The sequence below is a fragment of the Tamandua tetradactyla genome, chromosome 5 (assembly GCF_023851605.1).
Source record: "Tamandua tetradactyla isolate mTamTet1 chromosome 5, mTamTet1.pri, whole genome shotgun sequence".
NCBI lineage: Eukaryota > Metazoa > Chordata > Mammalia > Pilosa > Myrmecophagidae > Tamandua > Tamandua tetradactyla.
In genome coordinates this window covers 158,221,007-158,244,008 of record NC_135331.1, presented here as the reverse complement: position 1 = coordinate 158,244,008, position 23,002 = coordinate 158,221,007, and the positions used below count along the sequence as shown (strand labels likewise).

General features: G+C 33.4%; 1 protein-coding gene across 3 annotated transcripts in view; it reads left to right on the top strand.

Moving 5' to 3' along the window:
• Positions 1 to 23,002, top strand: part of ASCC3 (activating signal cointegrator 1 complex subunit 3) — a 439,851-nt gene that overhangs the window by 349,435 nt on the left and 67,414 nt on the right. For all 3 annotated transcript variants that reach the window (XM_077162486.1, XM_077162488.1, XM_077162487.1), the window contains 2 exons: positions 6,099 to 6,210; positions 6,406 to 6,540. In XM_077162486.1, coding sequence (XP_077018601.1) covers positions 6,099 to 6,210; positions 6,406 to 6,540 — 247 coding nt within the window. The remainder of the gene's footprint in view (positions 1 to 6,098; positions 6,211 to 6,405; positions 6,541 to 23,002) is intronic.

Genomic DNA, 23,002 nt, shown 5'->3' with positions numbered 1-23,002 from the left:
TGCTAAACATGATTTACATGTAACATCTAAAAATCAAAGTGACATAGGAATACTGAAAATTAAGGATTGAACAAAGATATGAAAGAGAATAAAAGCAAAAAGAAAGCAGTAGCTGCAGAATTAAAGCCAGACAAAACCAAATTTGAGGTTAAAAAAAAAATCAGATGGAACAAAGAAGGGTTTATGTTTTTAACAAGCACAATCACTAAGACATTATAGTAGATTACAAGTTTTTAGGTAACTAAAAGCATAGCTTCAGAATATATAAACAAGTTAACTAAATTGCAGTCATGTTGGGAAACCAGCACATCTCTAAAAAATCAGCGTGTCAAGGAGATAAAAAGTATTTCATAATATAGAGGATTTGAATAACAATATTCTTGAATATTTGCATCTTAGTACTGTATGCCTAAAGAAAAGAATATCTTTCAAACACTGATGGAAAATTCATAAAAATTTACCATGTACTAAAATATAGAATTCATACGGCTACATTCTCAGTGTATAGTTCAATAAAACCAGAAATGAAAAATAAAAAGATGGGAAAATCTAACTACTAAGGATTTTAAAACTTTTATTTGAGTGATAGATTAAATCAGAGCAACAAGTACAGGCTAGAGCCAAGTTTTATCAACAAAACTTATGGATTTTAGAGAAAGCACAATTCCAAAAGAATATTTATATCTTTAAAGTCCCTGCAAGAAAACGTTAATACTTGAAAATAACTATGCATTCATCTCAAGAAATTAGATAAATGATAGCAAAGCACAAATAGATGAAGATAATTTATAAAAAAAAATTGAAATTAATAAAATTGGAAACAAAATTCCAAAAGGACTTGATCATTAAAATCAAGTGATCTCTGAAAAGACCCAATTTTAAAGAAAATTTATTAATAGTTTCTGAACATCTGTATTCCAGTACTGCTTCACAAACATTGCTCATTGAGAACCACTATTATCCCCATTTTCTACAGGTAAAGAAACTGAACCACGGGAAGTAAATAACTTACCCACTGTTGCATAATCATGACTGGCAAAGCAGTACTGAAACTCATCTAATCTGGATCTAGAGGCCGTATTCTTGATCACTGGTATCATTCTCAGGTCCAGAACTCAAATATCCACACTCCCTGCCCACTTCTCTTAATAGTGCCATGCTGAAAAACATTCTTTATGAAAAATATGGCATACTCATTCTGAATGTATGACACGTATGTTCATTTAGAATAAAAATAGTCAATTAAATGTCTATATCTTTACACTTGTATAAAAATGGAGAATGTGCCTAAATAAATTTGAATAATTTACAGGATTTATTTAGTCTGCTATAGTTGAGCTCTGTAATTTTCTTGGGGACTGACCCTTGATGATATCTTTTTTTTTAATTTTCTGTTTTAAAATCATCTTTCCACAAAGCTGGAAACAAAGAAAGGCACGGGGGTTCAGGAATTTGGTAAATTTTTCCTACATTTTTTTAGATCTGGTTAAAGTTTTAAGAAGGTTAAAATCATTGTCACAAACAGAATTTTTATTATGTGTAGTTTTAATTTATCCTTAATATTCCCTGTCATCCAGTGCCATAAATTGAGATTTGACTGTTGGTTGTGGGAGGGGGTAGGGGTTCATCATATGTATATTTATGTGTGTGCGACATAAAAAGAAAGGTTTATTTAAAAGTAAAAAAAGACAAAAAACATTTTCAAAACATAGTCGTATTTGGATAAGTAAATATGGCCCAATTCCCCTATCCCCTTCATTTAATTATATTACTGTAAAGCATCCCACACTATCAACACCAGAAGTAAAACAGGTTAACAAAGACTTCAATCCACTGTTTCTGAGTTGTTTTCCATCTGTCTGTTTATATTGTTGCATGTATGTATCTAAGTCTCTTTATTTCATACAAAGCTATGTACTTATATGGATAAGTATGTGTATAGACACATGTATATATGTTAGCTTGTTCAACTGTATATAAACACATAAATTGATGCTTTCAGAAAATATAATATATTCCAAATTGAGATCTGGATTCAATTTGTATGTTGAATTTTACCCTGTTTTTCCCCTGAGAAAGCTTTTAAATATTTCTAGGGGAAAAATGTTGTGGTAGTTTCAGCTGTCCCTGCAACCACTTTCATTATTTGTGTCATTATTACTGCTGCATAATCTGAACATAAAAAAAATGGTGCTGTAACAAATGACTTCCCAGTACTGACATTTATAGTAGCAGCATTTCAAGACTGATGAAAAATTTCCCAGTGAGATCTCTGGCCAAGTTTACATAAACCAAACAGGAAATGGCTGCCACTATTCACATTAAATCCAAACTGTTTGGTGTAACTTTATCTATGTTTTTACATTACTATAAAATCTTTTTAGTTCTCAACTAGATTCATTTCATCCTTAAATGTTGGAAAATGATAACTTGAGGTTTCCTGTGTGATATTCTTATTCATCCTTTGATAAGATCTTTTAAAGATAATTATTTATAAGTTGCTTCAGTTTCGATTGTTTAAATTTTATGAACTTTGTAAATTTTTATGATAGGGAGAGGTTTGTTATTACTTTTTCCCGATGGACTGCTAATAGTAGTTAGCTTGTCTAGCCCATGTGCTAGATGCTGTCAGTATTAAACTGCCTTTGACTTTCACACCTCTCAGGGGACTAGTAATTGTTGTGTTCAAACAGCCTGTAATTGTGATCCCGCTGGCTTTCTCAGTATGCTTCTGGCTATTAGAATCATTAAACAACTCAGCACCTGTTAACAGCATTGTAAATATTCAACCCTGCTTGTGTGCAGGTTGAGTCCAATATAGACAAATCTTACGGAGCTTAGCCTCATAAATTAGAGTTTCTGACAAGTCAATTATTGTGAAACTGGGTTTCACTGTGAAATAAATAAAATAACATGCTGACAAAAAGGTAGGCTGTCTGTTTATGGCAAAGAGAAGATAATGACTTGATGATTCAATGCAGTGACCATGAAACTACATCGTATCCTTTATCCATAATTAAACAATTGTGTAATATGTTAAAAATAACCAGTAAATTAAAAGTTTGTAGTATTGAGAGTGCCACATGAAAACAGACCTTTTTATTTAGATGTTGCATGTTTTTTAAGATACTAAAGTGATTATTGAAATTAATGATATGTAAACTAAATGCTTATACTTGTTTTAGCCTAGAAATTGTTCTGACTGAAAAGTTCACTTCATAGACGTGAAAACTGTATTATACTACTAATCAAGATCATATATAAAATTAAAATTTAAAAATCATGTAAATCTAAACTCCATCCTTCATTCACACAAAAATGTCAGAATACCTATCTCAAACTTTCATGTGACCTATTATTTTAGTTTCTAGCAGATTATGTATTTTAAAAAGCTATAATAATGTTTCTTTTATAAGGATTTGAAAATGTTATAAGTGACCTCAGAATCACAATCCAAATATTAGCAAACATGATATCTGGAATAGATCAGTGGAGATAAATTACTCACAAAAGTAAATACATTTTATTATTTTGTTGAATATATAGGAAACAACTTTAGTGATTGAGATTTTGTATTATATTTTTAACATAATATTGTAACTAGCATTCTCTATTTTTATCACCTGTGTGCCAGAATATTTGATGAAAACTAACAGTTTCAGGGTTTTTTGGTAGTCTAGATTGCCCCCAGCTATCATAAGCATAAAAGTATATTGAATGAACTGAATAGCAATTACTTGAATTGAATTTTGTGTGTCTTCTGTTATAAAAATCAATAAGATTAGATTCCGGTACCTGCCCTTGTTAAAAAAAAAAATCAGTAAGAATATTGTCCCACATGTTTAGGAAAAAAAACTGTATTAAGGAAAAAAACCTCATGTTTTTTTATATTCTCAAAAAAATGTATTAATTTTTAGCATGTTAGATTATGAATAATGTTTTAGTGTAGTCATCAGATAATATGTTAGTGTCTCACTAACATTTTAATTGATTTTTTTCTTTTTGCCAACTTATTTTAAATGCTTAATAATTCCTTACCCTGACTGTACTTTGTTTCATTAAATGCCACAAATTAATCTTAAATATGTCCCAGTATACTTAAATAAAGAAATTTTAGAAGGGACATTAGTCCTTCAAAATATATCCTCTAAATTCATGAAAGAATGAATAAAATAAATATTTAAAAGAACCTATAATTTTTAAAGGAAAGTTTTTATCACTGTGGTATTAAGTATTATTTCTGTACCAAATTTATTCATTAAAATGTTAAAATTGGCATTTTAGTTATATTTATAGGATAATAGCTTGTGTTCATCAGTAGGAGCACCTATGAGATTTTTTTTTCAAATGACAAATTCATAGATTACAAATAGAATTTTAACTTTTTATATTTCACACTAATATTATTTCCAAATATTTTCGTTTTATGATTTTAATTGCATAAATAATACTTTGATTCTTTTTCTACAACTGGCATTACTTGTACAGTGTCCTAAGCACATTTTCTATAGTGTTTTCAACTTAGAAATAATTTTCTCAAATATATATAGTAGTGTTAGAAAATTTATAGGCTTAGCTAGTCAAAAGAATGTGAATATAAAGTAAATATTCTTATTACAGAGAGTTTCTCTGATGAATTCACTTCTTAGGAAAAAGTGAGAGAAAAATATTTTTGGTAATTTGGAATGGCTTAGGGAATATTTGTCTCTTGTGGAATATTGCGTGTCCAGAATTCTTATTTTTACTTCCAAAGCAAAGTACATTATTCTAACTGAACATTACTTTGTAGTCGTTTTTCAAGGTAAAAGAAATATTTTATAATGTCTTTCTCACTTCAGTATAAGCCTCATTAGATAATTTGTATATTTAGTTTAAATTTACTGTAGCACTGGGTTTAGTACTTATTTATCTGTTCATTTTTTGATAATCTTGCTTTATTTTAGTCCATGACTAGAACCTTTGCAGGAAAAGCAATACTTTCTCTACAAGCTAAATAGTACCTGCTTATTATGGTTTACAATTATTTTCCTGGACTATTATTTTAATAGTTGACTTCCAAGTCATTCCATTTAAATAAAGAAAAAACATACAAACACCATAGTTGACAGTGTTTCTCCATCTTTCTCAAGTGGTAGTAACTCCCATTTGAGATTCGAACACTCTTTTCCTAGGCTGTGAATACTCTCCTCTATTCATGTAAAACCCTTATGCTAGGGTTTCACTGATGAGAGCCTGTTCTCTAAGGCCACTTTCCATCTCTGTTTCTAAGTTTGGAAGAGGAATGGGAGGTAGTACATATAAATTTTCCATGCTCAGGTTGAGGGTTCACCCAGTAGGAATTAGAGAACTGCCCTAACTGTGGGTGCAGTTCCTCACTCCTTGGACTGTACCCAGGCAAGGATTCCTAGTGATCATGGGGATTTGCCAAGAGCCTCTTGAGACTGCAGGAAGGAGTGTTCAGATAAACTGCATGTCGTTAGGCTTTTTATTTAGAAAACAAACAGAATTAGGCCTGTGAGTTTTCTGTATTTTGAGACTTAAGTTGAAATGTTTATATTTTGGCCTGATGATCTCTTCCAGTTATTAGAATGACATTTATTCCTTCAGCACTAGGTAAACAGTAATTTACTACATTTCCTAAAAGGACTCAGCTATCTCCCAAATAAATAGTTCTGTGAGTTTTATGGATTTTTATATAAAACATAATATGTGTGTGTGTATTATTATATAATTTCTTGTAATTATTATGTAATTTGTAAATTCATTGTGTGATTTTAGTTTTATATAGATGTGTAAACCTAAGTAATGCCAGTTTTAACACTGGGGAGTCAGTATTTTTTTAATGTGATGCAGACTTTTATCTGCTTATTGTACTAACTTAATTTAGTGGATTATCATTTTTCATTGATGTCAGCAAAACTTAGTATGGGGCTTTTGATCTGAAAAATCAGAATAATAATTGTAGTTATCTTATTTCTTTGTTTTGCTGTAGTAATTTAATGTTTTTGAACTTCTGAAAAGGAAAGGATCATGTGAAATTGAAGTAAAGTTTCAATGGAAATACCTTGAAACAAATAACAACTTTGCTTGTTTTCTAGCTACTACAATTTGGGTGATGTAAGCCATGATTCTGTGAACAAGTTTCTGTCAAATCTGGTTGAGAAGTCCCTGGTTGACTTGGAACATTCCTATTGTATTGAAATCGGAGAGGTAGGACTCAATCATATACATTCCAATTATAAAGAGTGCCTAACTTTTCAACAATGTGGTCTTTTCTTATAATGATTACCAAAATCTTTAATAAGATTTTGCCATTGCAACCCACAGGATGAGTTATTAACTTTATGACTTTACGTGTATCTTTTGAACTTTTTATTTATATCATTTTTCTTTCTTTTGAAATAGGATAATCGGAGCATTGAACCTCTGACATATGGCCGAATTGCTTCCTATTACTATTTGAGGCACCAGACAGTTAAAATGTTCAAGGAACGTTTGAAACCTGAATGCAGTGTTGAAGAATTGCTTTCAATTTTGAGTGTGAGTTTCATGATGTTATTGGACTGTTTTTTAATATACAGAGATTGTATTTTATAAATTGTATATATTTCATACCTTCTCTTTTCATTTGGGTCTTAAATTATTGCCATCTAGTTCCTCTTGAAATTTGGCAGGAACTGTTCATGAAGTCAAACAAGATCGTTATAAAGCATTATATCTAGACCAGGTTCCCTCCCCATAGATAAGGTAACCACATAATTTATAATCCAATATCAGATCTTTTGAGAGTGAAGAAGGGACACTGTTAATACAGGATAATAGGTGTAAACTGAGCTGTCCTGAGCAAACAGATGATCACCCCATCCTTAAATATAATCCCCTCTCTGAATTATGATTGAAAGCCTTTATTATTGCTTTTTGGGGGGACAGTTTCTGTTGATACTTATCCATGATGTTACTGAAATATCTTTATATAAGGATCCACATGATTAAAGTTCTCTTAGAATTAATGCCAGGAAAGCTGTTTCACCAGCACTATTTCTATCTCCCACTCCCCAAAATAGATTTATCTGATGATAAGTTTAATAGAAATAACTTGCAGTTCATTTATTTTTACTTATTAGTTTGGAAAATGATATAGAAGAAAAATGCTGAACTGATAGTTAGGAAACCAGAATATTACTTTAACATCAGACCTCTCCCATTACCCCTCTGTACCTCAGTGTCCTCATCTGGTATATGGGGATAATAAATTATTTCAAAAGGTTAATGTGCTAATAATGTGTCTAAATCACCTGGTCTCTTTCCTAGCACATAATAAAGTAGAATTATTTTCAGTTACCCTTAAAATGAGCCAAGACTAAATCAGTCTCAGCATAACTGAGATATGGAGTAGGATTGGGAGTGTATTACAACCATCTAGGGTGACACTTTCAAACTGTACCTCCCCCAGATTCTGAGTTTCCTTCCCTTCCCTTGCCTCCACCCCCAGTTAACCGTATGTTATCTTGCCTCTCAGGTTTGTTGGTACTTTTTAAATAAGTTTAGAACCATTGGACTAATAATGTCTTTAAGGTTTTTCTCTTATAAAATCACTGATTCAATGGTAATTCTACTTACTAACTTTTTTCTTACCTCTCACATTGGTTTATCATTTGCAGTAAGCATTGATACCCTATTCACTGTTTTTCAACTTTTTTCCCTTTGACAAACTAGTACATAGACTTCTGTGCCCAACATAGGCCAAATACATTGTTGTGAGTCAGAAAATATTTGTTAATGAGTGGATGGATCAATGCATCAATCCTGTATTAATCAGTTTTCTATTGTTTGCTCAGGAAGAGAGAGAAGAGGAATAAAGTATGTCAGTTATCAAAACAATTTTTTTTTAGAAACTAGAAGTTCATTTCCAAGGAAAAAATATAAAATATATGAAGAATTTATTTTAAATATCTAAGAATGAAATTTATGCCATATCCTAGTCTAATGATGATATTATCGGATACGTAAAAGTAGGCTTTATCTAGGGAAAAGGCTGTTAGCACAGACAGCAAAATAATGTCTCGTAAATTCAGTTATGCGTCTTAAAGTAGTGTCTGTTAATCTCAATAATGTAATTGTTCTTTCATATTTACCTAGCTTGATACATTTTCATACTCATATTTAAAAGCACTTATGTAGCTTGGAAATATAATTTAATAATAGCTGACACTTTAGATATCTTTTTATGTGCCAGGCACCATTTTAAAGACTTTGTATTGATAAACTCATTTAATCCTCACCACAACCACTCTTCAATAGTCATAACATCGCATTGTTATTCCTATTTTACAGATTAACCAGTTTGTCCCAAATTATACTGCTAGTGAGTAGCTTAAAGTTCAGCATCTGAGTCTGGGTTCTTAACCATTGTACATAATGCCTCAAATGTCACACTCATGCATAGATACACACACACACACACACACAATGAGGTGGGAGGTCCTGAGCCAGAAGGTTCAAAGTACCTCATGTAGGGATACACATTGTTTATAAAGGAAATTTGTGAAAGCCGTATGCCTATTAAATTCTACTTCCTCTTCTACCCCACTAGAAAGGCCAAAAAGATGTATACAATAACAGGGGAATCAAATAGTTATCCCCTATGTTTCATTCCTCTCTATGAAAAGACACTGATCAGAACAGGAGGTCTGTCCACATCCTTTCACCATCTCGTTTCCTTCCATCATTACAAATGCTCTGCCTAAAACCCAGCTGCACTGATCTTTTGGTATAGTTTTATCAAAATAAACCCAACCCTTCTAAAAATAACTGATATAAACAGATCATCTACAGATATGTGTAAGAATAACTTAGGATATTTATAGAAATATTGTTCCCTTTGTAGCCCACAGCAAAAATGATTCTATGGTATTTAGTCCAAGGAACTGTGTTGTTCTTCTCAATAGTTCTATGTCTGTAATATCTCAGTGGGACTGCTCGTTGGATCCTAAGGCATCAGAACTCTAGAACTCACACTGACAAGTATACACAGATACTATGATCTTGTTGATTTCTAATCTAGGAATTATTCTCTGTTCACTAACCAATATTTTCTGTAGCTTGCAGAGAAATATTAAATAATTAAGACTGTGTTTGAAATAATTACAGTGCAGTTACCAGAAATCATTCCTTAAATTTGGGAAGTGTTTTTTGTTTTTGTTGTTTTTTTCTTTTCTTTTGTATGCTGTTTGGCGGGATCACATTTCATTTTTTTTTCAGGTGACTATCCCATTATTGCTGCACCATTTGTTGAATTTTTAGGGAAGAGTAGGGGGAAGTGCCCCAGCGGGAAATTGAACCCCATTCTCCCGCATGACAGGCAAGAATTCTACCACTCAACTGCCCTTGCATCTCCAATCTTTGGTAGTTGATTGGTGTTTACTCTTTTTTTTAATTTTTTTTTATTATTTGGTGCATGGTACAGGAATCGAACTTAGGTCTCCTGCATGGAAGGCAAGCTTTCTACCACTGAACCACTGGTAGTTGATTAGGGAAGTTTTTTAAATGTTTTTGTTGACCACACCAAGGACTTAAATGACTCACTCCCTCTTCTCACCTTCCAGAATGCATACTAATGTCCTTATGGTTTTATGGCAGGAGAAAGAAGCAGTGAGACAGGAGGAATAGGAACAGTGTAATAGGTCTACAGAGCAAAGAAAAACAGTAGGGATAGCATTAGTGTTTCAAAGACTTATTTCTGTTATTGTTTTTGTTGTTATAATAATAAAGTCACATATGTTTTAACAGTTCAGTATTACAATTTTTATTCACTGTCAGCATCTCCTTGTGTTTTTAAGGTTATTTTTAACCGTTTTTTAATTTGTTTAATTGTCTGCTTATCTTTAAAGAGAATTTTTAGTATTTCTGAGAAGACCACAACCAAAAAGCATCTATTCTCTTGGCTACTGTCTTGAATTTACTATAATAGTTTCATAAATTTACTTCTGACACTGATTGAAATTTTTCATCATTTCTTAGGCTACAAATTGAACTTGTTTTTTGGGTTTTGTGGGGTTTTTTGGTATTAATGATAGTGAAAAATTATAGTCATTAAGATTTCTCATAAATCCTCTGAATGTGTTATAGCATGACTATTGTTAGCGCAGAGAAAATAAACTAGTAGGCAACCATAGAATATTAAAAGAATATTAAAACAGGTTCATGTTTAACAAACATTTAAAAACATTTAAATATATTATTTCTCTTCAATTTACATTGAAACATAGTATCAGGGAATGATCTGTTCATGTTATGTATTCATAACTGTTAATTGGTATCTTCTTCTAACCTTTTCTTCCTTTAAAGAATTTATGTATTTAGAATCTTGATCTTAGCCAGAGGGTTTCTTCTCTTTATTTAAATGAATAACAATTATTACCCTTTTATCTAGTCCTTTTACATATTACTTTCAGCTTCTAAAATAAGAATTAAAATTTCTCTTTAAGTATTGATGCAATTTTGTTGCCTTTATGTGTTTACAAGAAAAAGCCTTCTTTGAAAACTAAAACTGAAAGTATTTAATCAGGTCATCTCATTGTATGCTTTCTTTCACATTGTTTTTGGTACTGCAAGCTTCCCTTTTCCCCAGTGTTTCATAGCAGAAAGATTGTTAGGTTTGGTAAAAATCCCATACATTCATCCATTTATGCCCTGTTTTTTATATTGCCTTCTTTACCTTCTTTTCTTTTATCGGTAGGTTTGTTGGGATCAGCCTAGTAGTTTGCAGAATGGTATTGTATTTGACAGTATCACTCTTTTGACTAAAGGATGTAGATAGCAGGATATTTTTGAAACTAAACTCTTCTAAATAGTAAGAAGCTAAGGTAAATAAAATTGTGTAAAGAAATATCACAAGAGTATATTGAAGTGTGCATAATTTAGAAGATCCTATATGTGTAACCTTACGTTTTTCCATTTTAAATTTCATTGATCACCTTTCTACCCACAGACTATGCATTTTTTTTTTGGTCTTTTAAGTTTCATATGAACAAATCCCAAGATTGGGGGCTCAGCCTATTGCTTTGGTTGTCCGCATTGCTTGTGAGAATATTAAGAATTCAACTTGGGGAAGTTGAATTTTCCCCTTTTCTCACCATTCCCCGAAGGAGACTTTGCAAATACTTTTTTATGCACTGTTCAAATCACTCTGGGATTTATTGGGGCATCATTCTGGACAAACCAACAAAATCTCACGCCCTATTCAAGGTTCCATGTATTTATGGTGTTCATTTAAGCTGTCTCCATAAGTTATATTAGGAAATGCACTAGTCAAAATATAAGTTTTGTACCAAATAAACATTTTTTGCTTTAGTCTCACACATAAGTTAAAATTTAAAATATTAATTACCATCTGTTCTAGTTTGCTAGCTGCTGGAAGGCAATATACCAGAAACGGAATGGCTTTTAAAAAGGGGAATTTAATGAGTTGCTAGTTTACAGTTCTAAGTCCGAGAAAATGTCCCAATTAAAACAAGTCTATAGAAATGTCCAATCAAAGGCATCCGGGGAAAGATACCTTGGCTCAAGAAGGCCGATGAAGTTCAGGGTTTCTCTCTCATCTGGAAAGGCACATGGCGAACGCAGTCAGGGCCTCTCTCTCAGCTGGAAGGGCACATGGCAGACACGGCGTCATCTGCTAGCTTACTCTCCTGGCTTCCTCTTTCATGAAGCTCCCCGGGAGGCATTTTCCTTCTTCATCTCCAAAGGTTGCTGACTCATGGACTCTCTGCTTTGTGGTGCTGCAGCATTCTCTGCTCTCTCTGAGTCTCTCATTCTCCAAAATATTTCCTCTTTTATAGGACTCCAACAAACCAATCATGACCCACTCAAATGGGTGGAGACATGTCATCCCCTAATCCAGTTTAACAACCACTCTTGACTAAATCACATCATCCAGGGACATGATCTGATTACAGTTTCAAATATACAGTATTGAATAGGATTATTCTACCTTTATGAAATGGGATTTATATTAAAACATGGCTTTTCTTAGGGGGCATACTTCCCTTTCAAACCAGCACACCATCTATTTTCAGCACCCTGCAATAATGACATTCCTTTGTTCTTCCTCATGCAAAAACATTTTTTAAATTTGTACATTTAGTCACTATCATTATATACTGTAGGCATTCATAGATTATACCATCTTAGTCTGTATCGTCTTTCTGATTTCATTTGTGCCCCCAGCCCTCCTCCCTCTATCATTCTCACATTCAGCTTCATTCAGTGTTTTAACATAATTTTATTACAGTTAGGTAGTGTTGTGCTGTCCATTTCTGAGTTTTTACAATCAGTACTGTTGCACGATCTGTATCCCTTCAGCTCCAATTACCCAATATCTTACCCTATTTCTCTCCTGATGGTCTCTGTTGCCAGTGAAATTCTCTAAGTTTATTCACTAATGTTAGTTCATGTCAGTGAGATCATACAGTATTTGTCCTTTTGTTTCTGGCTAATCTCACTCAGCATAATATCTTTACGGTCCATCCATGTTGTTTTATATTTCATAACTTTGTTCTGTCTTACAGCTGCATAATACTTCATTGTATGTATATACCAGTTTGTTTAGCCACTCATCTGTTGATGGACATTTTGGCTGTTTCCATCTCTTTGCTATTGTAAATAATGCTGCTATAAACATTGGTGTGCAAATCCACAGACTAAATATCGATTTATCCAAAAAAATATTTATTGCTTGCCTGTAACATATGAGGCACTTTCTAAAGGTGGGAATTGGAAGAATGAACAAATCTGACAAACTTCCTGCGTATGTATTATGTATTATTTTGTATATATGTGTGTGTATATATATGTTACACATACATAAACTATGAATCAGAGTAATAAACCATGAAAGAGACTTCTGTATTCCACTGACTAAGGTTATCAGTCTAATGTAATGCTCTTAGAATGGCAGTAAAATGCTGCCTATCTCAAAAAAAGTATTTAGGGCAAGCAGTGGTGACTCAGTTGCAGTGTTTACCTTCCATGCCAGAGACCAGGGTTCGATTCCTAGAGCCTTCCAATGCAAAACAAAGCAAAAAACAAACAAACAGAAAAGAGTATTTAAAAACTAAACAGGAAAGAATATTCTGTCATTCATGTTAACCTCCCCTATGTGGGATATTTGCTGCATGCACTACTGGTGATCCCACATGTTCCAGTTTGAAACTGTTCTGTACCCCAGAAAAGCCATCTTCTTTCACTCCTGATCCACTCTTGTGGGGCCAGACCTATTATTTAGGGTGGAGCCTTTGATTAGATTGTTTCCATGGAGGTTGACTCACTCAATTTTGGGTGTGGGCTTTTGATCAAATTGCTTCTATGTAGATGTGACACACCCAGCTATGGGTTTGACCTTTTTTATTAGATGAAGCTGTGACCTTGCCCATTCAAGATGGGTCTTGATTAGCTTACTGCAGACCTTTAAAGGGGAAATATTTTAGAGAAAACACAGTTGTTTCAGAAGCAGCATAGATGCAGACATTTGGATATGCCTAGACACCAACGTTTAGAGATGCGGAGTCCAGCACATGTTACCTTGTGCCCTCCCAAGAGATGCGAAGCAAGAAGCCAGAAGGATCCACAGGTGTTGAGAGAGTCATTTGAAACCAGAAGCCAGGAGAAGATGCAAATGCCAATGACATGCCTTCCTTTGTGAAAGACATCAGCCTTTCTTGAGTCAAGGTGTCTTTCTCTTGATGCCTTAATTTGGACATTTTTATGGCCTTAGAACTGTAAACTTATAACTTAATAAATTATCTTATAAAAGCCACCCCATTTCTGGTATATTGCATTTCAGCAGCATTACCCCTTCAAAAGGCTATCATAGAGAAAGTCTAAATGGCTCATAGTGAGCTGCTCAGTCCAGAAAGGCAATGGCTTTGAATCAGTATAATTAAAATTAAAATCGTGCACACTGATCATAAACAAGATATGTGGATCTTGAACACAGTTACTTTTTCATAATTAGTAGGAAGTTCCATCTGATCCTGCAAGTATAAACTTAAGGGTTTGTTACTTCAGTTCCTGGATGGAATATAGGCTGAAATGTATAGATTTAAAAAGAACTGGAATGGTAACCATGTATTTGGTTAGACAGATGTTCATTCCATTACAGAGCAGGGAATGCAGGGATTAGGATTTGACCTTTGTGGCATTTGCACAGTTTTTCCTCTTGGCCCTTTAAGTAATTTCAGAATAGCTTTATCCTTCAGAATATTATGGGATTTTATTATTTTTAATTTGGCAAACTGTTAATACTTTCAAGTACTAATTCCTGTTGGTTATTCCATAGATTAAGAATTTTCTATTCCAGTCAACATTGAAAAAGAAAAAAACACTTCTATTTTTTTCTTTAGTAACACCTCTTTTCAGACTTATATATGCACTTATTTTCTTTCCCAAAGAAGTTGAACTGTTTCTGGCTTATGTATTTAAATCTCATTGTCTTTAAATGATAGCAATATACTCTGTTCTGAATGTAAGGGCAAAGATTCTATTGAGCCTGTTTCTCTTAACTAATATTCTAGAATAGTAACTCAATTATATAAATCTTACCTTTTCAAAATATTAACTTTTTACTACATTAAAAATTAATTACTACCTTTTATTGAGCAGCTTCTTCATGTCAGGCATTTTATATAGATTATTTATAATCCTCAAACAACTCTTCATGGTAAGTGTTCTAGTTTGTTAGCTGCCGGAATATGATATACCAGAAACAGAACGGCTTTTGAAAGGGGAAACTTATTAATTTGCAAGTTTACAGTTCTAGGCCATGAAAACGTCCCAGTTAAAGCAAGTTTACAAAAATATCCAAGTTAATGCACCACTCAAGAAAGGCTGATGAAATTCAGGGTTTTTCTCTCAATTGGAAAGGCACATGGGAAACATGGCGACATCTGCTACTTTCTCTTCTGGCTTCTTTTTTCCCACATCTCCCCCAGGGACATTTTCCTTCTTCCTCTCAAAAGATCTGAGGCTGTGAGGGTTCTGTGGTTCTCGTGGCTCTCTTGTCATTCTGAAGCTTTCTCCAAAATACCTCCTCTTTTAAAAGATTCAAGTAAACTAATCAAGACCCACCTGGAATGGGGGGAGCCACGTCTACATCTGATCAAGTTAATACCCACAATAGAGCGTGTCACATCTCCATGGAGATAATCTAATTAAAAAATTTCCAGCCTACATCCTGGAATATAGATTAAAAGAAATGGTTGCTTCTGCAAGATGGATCAGGATTAAAACATGGCTTTTCTAGGGTATATAATATTTTCAGACCTATGCAGTAAGTGTTATATACAGATAACGAAATTGAAGTTTAATGAGGTTAAGTTTTTCCAGTTACACAAAAATTAAATCTTTAGAACTCTTTCCCCATATCCCACTTCCTCATTTAATTCCAGTTGTGAAAAAAAAAGCTTAAAGCAATAAAGCATAAGAATACATAGTTTTTTAAACAGTAAATTAGGAAGCAGAGCTACTTGTAAGTTGCATGTAACCTTGTAACCTAGAATTACCAGTACTTAAATGAAGATGTTAATTACGAGCAGAATAATTTGGAGGCATATATTTTAAGTTTTAAACAATCCAATGCTATTTTGAAAAGTCTAGGTATTTTATAAGAACTTTTGCCAAATTTTTTTTAGTGACATGAATTAATAAGCTTCATAATTAAAGCAGCTGCTTCACACTTCTATTGTTAACTAGTGACATTACATCTGTCCTGCTCCATTGATGCCCTGCTCCTACAGTAACAGTTTTGGCAACAGGGATTACATGGCATGGAGTAAGTTGTTTAATTAGTTATATAAGTGAAAATCCTGAGGGAAAAGGACATTTAAGAAATAATTTGAAGAAGCCCTTAATGATGTTGGCACTGAAAGCCCAAGTGGAAGGTAGAAAATTCCTGTCTTCGTGGCAAACCAGGATCATGACTTGATACATTCAATGGATTTTTCAAAAGTTATCCTATTGAAAAACAGTAATATGACTGAAAAGCTTTCAAAGCTAGGGTGTATTTGTTTGAACAGATCATTTGGAATATGTTTCCCCAAGCAGTAGCAGTTTTTAAAGAAAGCAAAATATGCCCCAAATGTACCCCTTCCTTGAATTTTCAGTAAAAATTTTAAAAGATGGTCAGTTGTTATGGTTCTTTTTATATTCAAAAACATGAAATTATGTTTATGTATCAAATACCCAATTTGGAAAATTTTGAAATTCTTATTTTTCCACAAAGGCTTGGATATTGACTAAAAGTATCAATTTCATATGTTAAAGTAAAATAGAACTGTTTCAAATTTAGGAAAGTACCGAAGCAGTGAGATTTTTATATATCAATACATTTCTGGATTTGGCAGTTTTCTATACTGCTTTCTTTTAAAAGCACACTAATTTCTCTGTTCTGCCCATATACAGGACATTTTAGGTAATAAAGGATTTTCAGTGCCTGAATTTTGTCCAATTGGGGGCACAACTGCAAATCATTTGAGTAGGAAATTGCAAAAGTACCTTTTTTCAAACATGTGTCATTGGAAAAAATAAGCAATAATTTGGTAGGGGACTCAGCATGTAAAATTAAAGAGTTCATTAAAGAAAAATTGAAAGAAAGGAAAGGTTAACTGAGTAACAGTGAACACCACCAACCTCATGGCCTTCCATTTTCACATAACCTCCTGACAGTCGCAGGATCCCATCTGCTACTCTTTATTATCTTCCTAGTGGGGAAACCTAATGGGATATCTTCCAGGGTTTGTGAGAAGAGCTTCCCTAACCCACAGGCTAGGGAGCTGCCTGGCATCTTTTGGAGAGGCACAGATGGTAAATGTCTTGAAAAAAAAAAGTATCTTTCTACTTCTCTTGGTCTCTTTCCCTTGAGACCTTCTCTCTTGTCCATTATTTCATAGCATCCCCTAGCTTTCTGCACTTAGAAGTTTTTCTCAGCACAGAGAAAAATGAGATATTTTCCTTGCAAAAGCCTCAGTCTCAAATATATCTGATATTGAGGTTTAGTATTTTACTCTAAAGGTTTTTAAGCTGATTATGTTCTGATGAGCCTAAATTGTATTTGTAGTATTACCAGGAATTTGTCCTTTAAAAAAAATTATTTTTAATTGCTTTATATTTCCTAAACTGTCCCACAGAATAAGAACCGTCAGTTACCAGGATTCTAAAGGTTAGCAATTAAATTGGGTTGTTATTTTAAGAAATGAGTTTAGCTACCAAAGTATGAATAACCTTAATATTTTCTCCAGTATCACCTAGTTTAACTTTCTCATTAAAAAAAAAAGACCCAGCCTTGCCCAGAATGACATAATTAATATAGAAAAATATATATAAAAATAAAAACTCAAATCCCAAAAAAGGAAGAGGGAGAGTTGGAAGTAGAATTTGTGTCTCCCAGCAGCCATTTAAATATCCTTTCCCTCTTCTCTTTTCTCTTTATCCTCTTTTTCATCATATTTTCCCCTTTTATTTAAATTTATAATGCAAGGTTTATAGAAAGAATATACCCTTAACCTTCCTAACCTAAGCTACTTATAAAAAATACTTCTGATTTGTCAACATTTATTAACATTTGCTGAATGTTACATGCTAAATACTCAGTGCATTTGGGGAAATACCAAAGAAATAGGCAACAGATTTGTACTAGAGCCTTAAGAGCATAAAGGAAACAAAGGAAGAGGTTTGTGCTTAATATTGTCTCTCTTTATCTGCCACTGCTGCTCAGTGTTTCTTTACCTATGTATGGAAAGTGCTTAGATTTACTTAAGACATTCAAGGCAAAGAGCCATCAGTTAGGCCATATAACTGACTTTGTTCCCCCCAAAAGTCAGAGTTATAGCCTGGCTGGTGGGCATGATTGTATCACCAAGCTCCTGTAGGTCATATAAGAGCATTTGCAAAGGGAAACTCCATGTAGACATTTTTTAATTACGGATATAATCTTGAATGATATCATATAAATTAAGACATTTTTAAAACTTTGAGGTAGTTTGCTCTTCAGGGAACCCTATCATGAATTTCTTGGCAAGGTAAAGCATAATTGATTTGTTTTTGAAGATATTTTATAACCTAACATTTAACTTGATATCATACTTGTTTAGAATTGTCAATATACCAACACTCATTGGGGAAAAACAAAAAATAAAATCTCTTCCCTTGAACTCTATTGATTTATCCCACTGCTTTGATGCAGATCATTATTTAGATTTCAAAATAATGAAAATTTTAATGCTGAATTTAAAAATTTAATATAATTTTTATATACTAGAAATTGGTTGCTGCTTACAGGGTTTCTAATTTCATCCCAACAAAGTGTTAAGCACTCAAATTGTTGTTAGGTTTTGGTCCAGCAGGTGGAGCAGTTCAAAAATTAATGTTACTTCCTTCCTCCTTTAATAATGGTGACCAGAACTGTTTCAGAAGTTTCATTGTCCCAATACAAGTATTGCCAAAACATTATTTAAACTAAAAAAAACACAACATCCTGCCTTTTATCTTTGCAGAGTAGCCAAGTAGGATAATTGGTGTGATCATTCCCAGTACTTGAGTCCAATTGAGAATGTGCTTCAATAATATTTTTGTGTGAAAGAGCAAAAGAAAATGTAAACATGCTAACATCCTCCACATTCTCCAACAGTATAAACAGAGTTCTACAATATTATATTATTTTGGGAACGTGGAGGAACAGACACACTTTTCGGTTAACTAGGCCAGGATTTTTCTTCATATAACAAAGTAGAGAAATGCAATAGAGTCACTGTATACCTAAAAGACACTGTCTTAACCCAGTTTGGGACAAAATTTTTATAAAATTCTCATTTGTAAAACATGGTATGTGTTAAAAACAAATTGTGATTAGTCAGTTTGGTTTACTGAGTCTTGTTTTACATATACTACTACTTTTATAAGCTTTTTAAAAATTAAAACAGCACAGTTACTCGTCCTTCATTTGTTTGTTATCACTATTTACATTTCCTTGAATTAATAGTTCACCAGTAGTCTTCACACATTAGCCATTATTTAGACCATATAAAGATTTATATCTCTTGATCCTTACTCATAAGTCGGTTTCCTGTCCTTCAGTCCTTCTGATTACTACTTTTTTATATTCCTTCTACTTAAAGTAAAGAGCCTGTAGTCCAGATACAAAACAATTTCATGAGTATGACTTTTATAATACCTCGTTGCATGCATTCCCACATCATATTAGCCTTTCTTTTAAAGCTACATGACATCATAAAAGTTTCTGCCTCTAGGTGATGGTACTAGCTTTAACTGACTCCCCTATTGCACTAGGTTACAAAACACCAAGCCAACTGAAGGGAAGTAATTTTGCACATTGGGCTTATCTATAAATTCAGTCTAGTCATTTCACTAAGGATATAATAATGTTGCTGATCATTATTATCTTAGTGGTTATGAGCCTGAGCTCTGGAATCATTATTATATTCATTATTATATTAGTGGTTATGAGCCTGAGCTCTAGAATCAAATGTCACAGATTTCAAATCCCAGTTCTACCATTTTCTGACTATGTGAACTTATACAAGTTATTTAACCTCTGAGCCTCAATTTCCTCATGTGTTGAATGGCAGTAGTAACTTCCTTATGGGATTATTGGGAAGATTAAATTAGTTCATATGGCTAATGCTCTTAGAATAGTCCTTTACTCAGAATAAATATTCAGTAAAGTTAGCTATTACCATATTTGATAATAATATTTATTGATCACATACTATGTTTCAGGCATGGGGGATACAAAAGCAAACTAGGCTGAAGAAGTTCTAGCACTTGTGAACCTTATGTTCATAGTAGGGCAGATAATAAGCAAGTAAATGAATAAACATGTAATATAATTTCAGGTGAATATAAATGAGATTTTAAAAAAAAGGTAAGAGTCGAGGTAATTAGAGGAGCTGTTCTCAATGTGGTAGTTAAGGAAAACCTTTCTGAGAAGATGATATTTGAACAGAGAACTGAGTGACATGAAGAACAAGTCATGAGAAAGCCTTGGAGGGAGATTCCAGGCAAAGGGAATAGCAAATGCAAAGGAGTAGCAGAAAGCCAGTATGACTAGAGTAGAGTGAGCACTGAAAGGGCATGGTAGGTAGAGAATAGGTCACCCAAGGCCTTGTGGGCTGTGGTAAAGAAATTCAGATTTTATCCTAGTGTCCAGAGATGCCATTGGAGGGATTTGAAGAAGCATGATGAATTATTATTAGCAGTGATGTTATTTATATTGAAAAAGAATACTCTGGCTTCTTAATATCGAATTGACTGTTAAAGAATACATGAATGGAAACAGAAAGCCCAATTAGGAGGCTGTGTCAGGATTTCCAGATGAGAGATGATGGTGGCTTGAATAGAGTGATTAGAAGATGAAATGGTGAGTTATGGTCAGATTCAGAATATTTTGAATATAGAGCCAACAGGAATTTATGAAATATTAAATTTAAGTAAAGAAAGGAAATAAGGATGGTGCCTAGTCTTTGCCCTGAATGACTGGATAGCACTGGATAACAGAGAACACTATTGAAGTAAAGAAAACTGGGTAAAGAGCAGGGTATATATTTGTTTTGGGCGGGGAGGTCTAGTGATAGGCATATGTATTAAAGTTTCAAAGGCCTAGGTTGGTTGAAATCATCTGGGAAGTGAGCTTTGGCAAGAGGTCTGCAGATTAAGCTTTGGGAACTCTAGCATGTAGAAGTTAAAGAGAGGAGGAAGAGAAGGAGAGCCAACAAAGAAAACCAAAAGTGAGAGTGAGTTAAGAGAAAAACCAGGAGTGCATTGTCCTGGAGGCCAGGCACACCAAGGGGATGGTGATTAACTGTGAAAGGCTGTAGAGACATTGAGTTAGATGAGAGCTGAGATTAACCATTCTACTTGATAAGATGGAGAGCCTAGGTGTCTTTAATGACTCCTTTCACTAGACAAAAACAATATTTGAGTAGGCTCAAGAGAGAATGAATTGTGAAGAAGTAGAGCAAATACAGCTAATTCTTACATGGATCTGGGATGTAATAAGGAATCAGAACTTTTTCTTTTTTTTACAATGCTACGGCATATTTGTATACTGATGGAAATGATCCTATAGACGGGGGGTGGGGAATGATGATATAGGAGGGACTTTACCTCAGGTAGAAGTAGAGACAATTCATCCATCAGAATAGGAGAAGGTACACATAGGGGTACAGATACAAGTTGGGTGATATTGGGTAGTGGGATAAAGAGGAAATTCTCTTCTGTTTGCTTTACTTTCTTGTATATATAAACTAAAAACTAAGATCACCATCTGAAACTGGACTAAGGATGTGGGGCCCTGTAAGTGTACAGAAGGGCTTTCATCACAGACTGAAGCTGTCATAGAGTGGTGAGATGAGTATGGTATTGCATTTAGGGAACATGCTTCAAATTTCAGCATGACCATTTCAATCTCTTTGAAGTGACATATAATTTAATTTTTCTCAGATTCCTCACTCATTAAAAAAGATACAATGTTACCTGTCCTAGTTATTATCAGTCACAGGATTAACCTGAGGAATCTAATACGGTAATTAGATAATTAATATGTAAATGCTTTAAGTCATCATACTAGTTTAAGGGAGGATACATGTTAGGACATACCTGACCTTGATTTAGATAGGTTTTTATTTTGTTTTATGCTTTAGTTGAGTTTGTTTGTTTTGCATTTAAAGCTTCCTTACTAGGTATCCTTTACGTTGTTAAGGTTCTGAACACTCAGACTCTCTCTCTGAAAGTAAGAATTTCCTCATTGGACTCACTCAAACCTTTTTATTTCATTATTGGTGTTTTGGAGGAATATGGAAGAGTACAAGGTCTTACTTCCCTTGTGAGCCTCAGTACTGTTTTGCCTTCATTTTAGCATGTGTCTTTCAGTGGGTTTTGATATTGCTTTTTCTTTTTCTTTTTTTAAAGAACATGTGGTAACTTCATTTGAGAGATCTTGGTATCCTTGATCCCAGAGTCATTTTTTAAGTTTTCTTCTAAGTTGCTCTGCCCACACTCCCTTCTTCCATTTCCTCATCTTAATATAGTTTTTAAAGTACCTCAAGAGAGTGACAAAGTCTGTTAAAAATAATGATTCCCCACTGCCACATCATCTTACCTCCAAATAATAAAGCACTAAGATTCTTTAATGAGACATTAGTCTGGCTTTCGGACCAATGTCTTTGCTCCTAGGAGTACTCATCTATTTATATTTGTTAAAAAGCACTTAGTAATTAGAAGAAATCATAAACTAATTATGATTAGTAATACTGATTATGGCTCGGGGTGATTACTCCTTCACTAAGATGTTTTGCAAATGGATTAGCACTTCTTTGAATTAGGAACTTGGGCTTGAAAGCTATGAGGAAGATATATTAGTAAGAAAAATGTTCTTTCTTTTGGGACTAAGCAAGAAGCTGTAAAACAGCCAGGCAGCCAGCCATTGGGAATCTGGCTGAGAAAAAATACAGGCAAATCAAATTGGCTATTTTATTAGGCATATATTCATCTGGAAAAATTCTCTTGATCAATTGTAGTTAAAGTTCTGGTCAATTTGATGTAGCTCTTTAATAATGCCAACTCTAAGTTAGGCTTTGCTATTTAGTAGTTTCTCATTTCTGTATAATTGCAATATTACATTTTTTTAATATGATACTTGGGAAGAAGGAATAAATCATAGTTAAAATCTAGGTATTTACAAAATATAAGTTTTCAAAAATAAGCAATTTTCATACAGAAATAAAGAAAATATCACTTTGTTTTAATTTTTATGGGGGGATAAATATCCATCCTTTTCTCATCTCTTTCTTCATCTTCCTTTCACTACAGCATTCCTTCTTTGCCTCCTTTCCCTTGCATATCCTTTATATTTTCTTATTTAGAAACTTATCTTTTCTATACTTATTACTATTCTACAAATAATTCTTAAACACACGTCTTCAGTAGTACA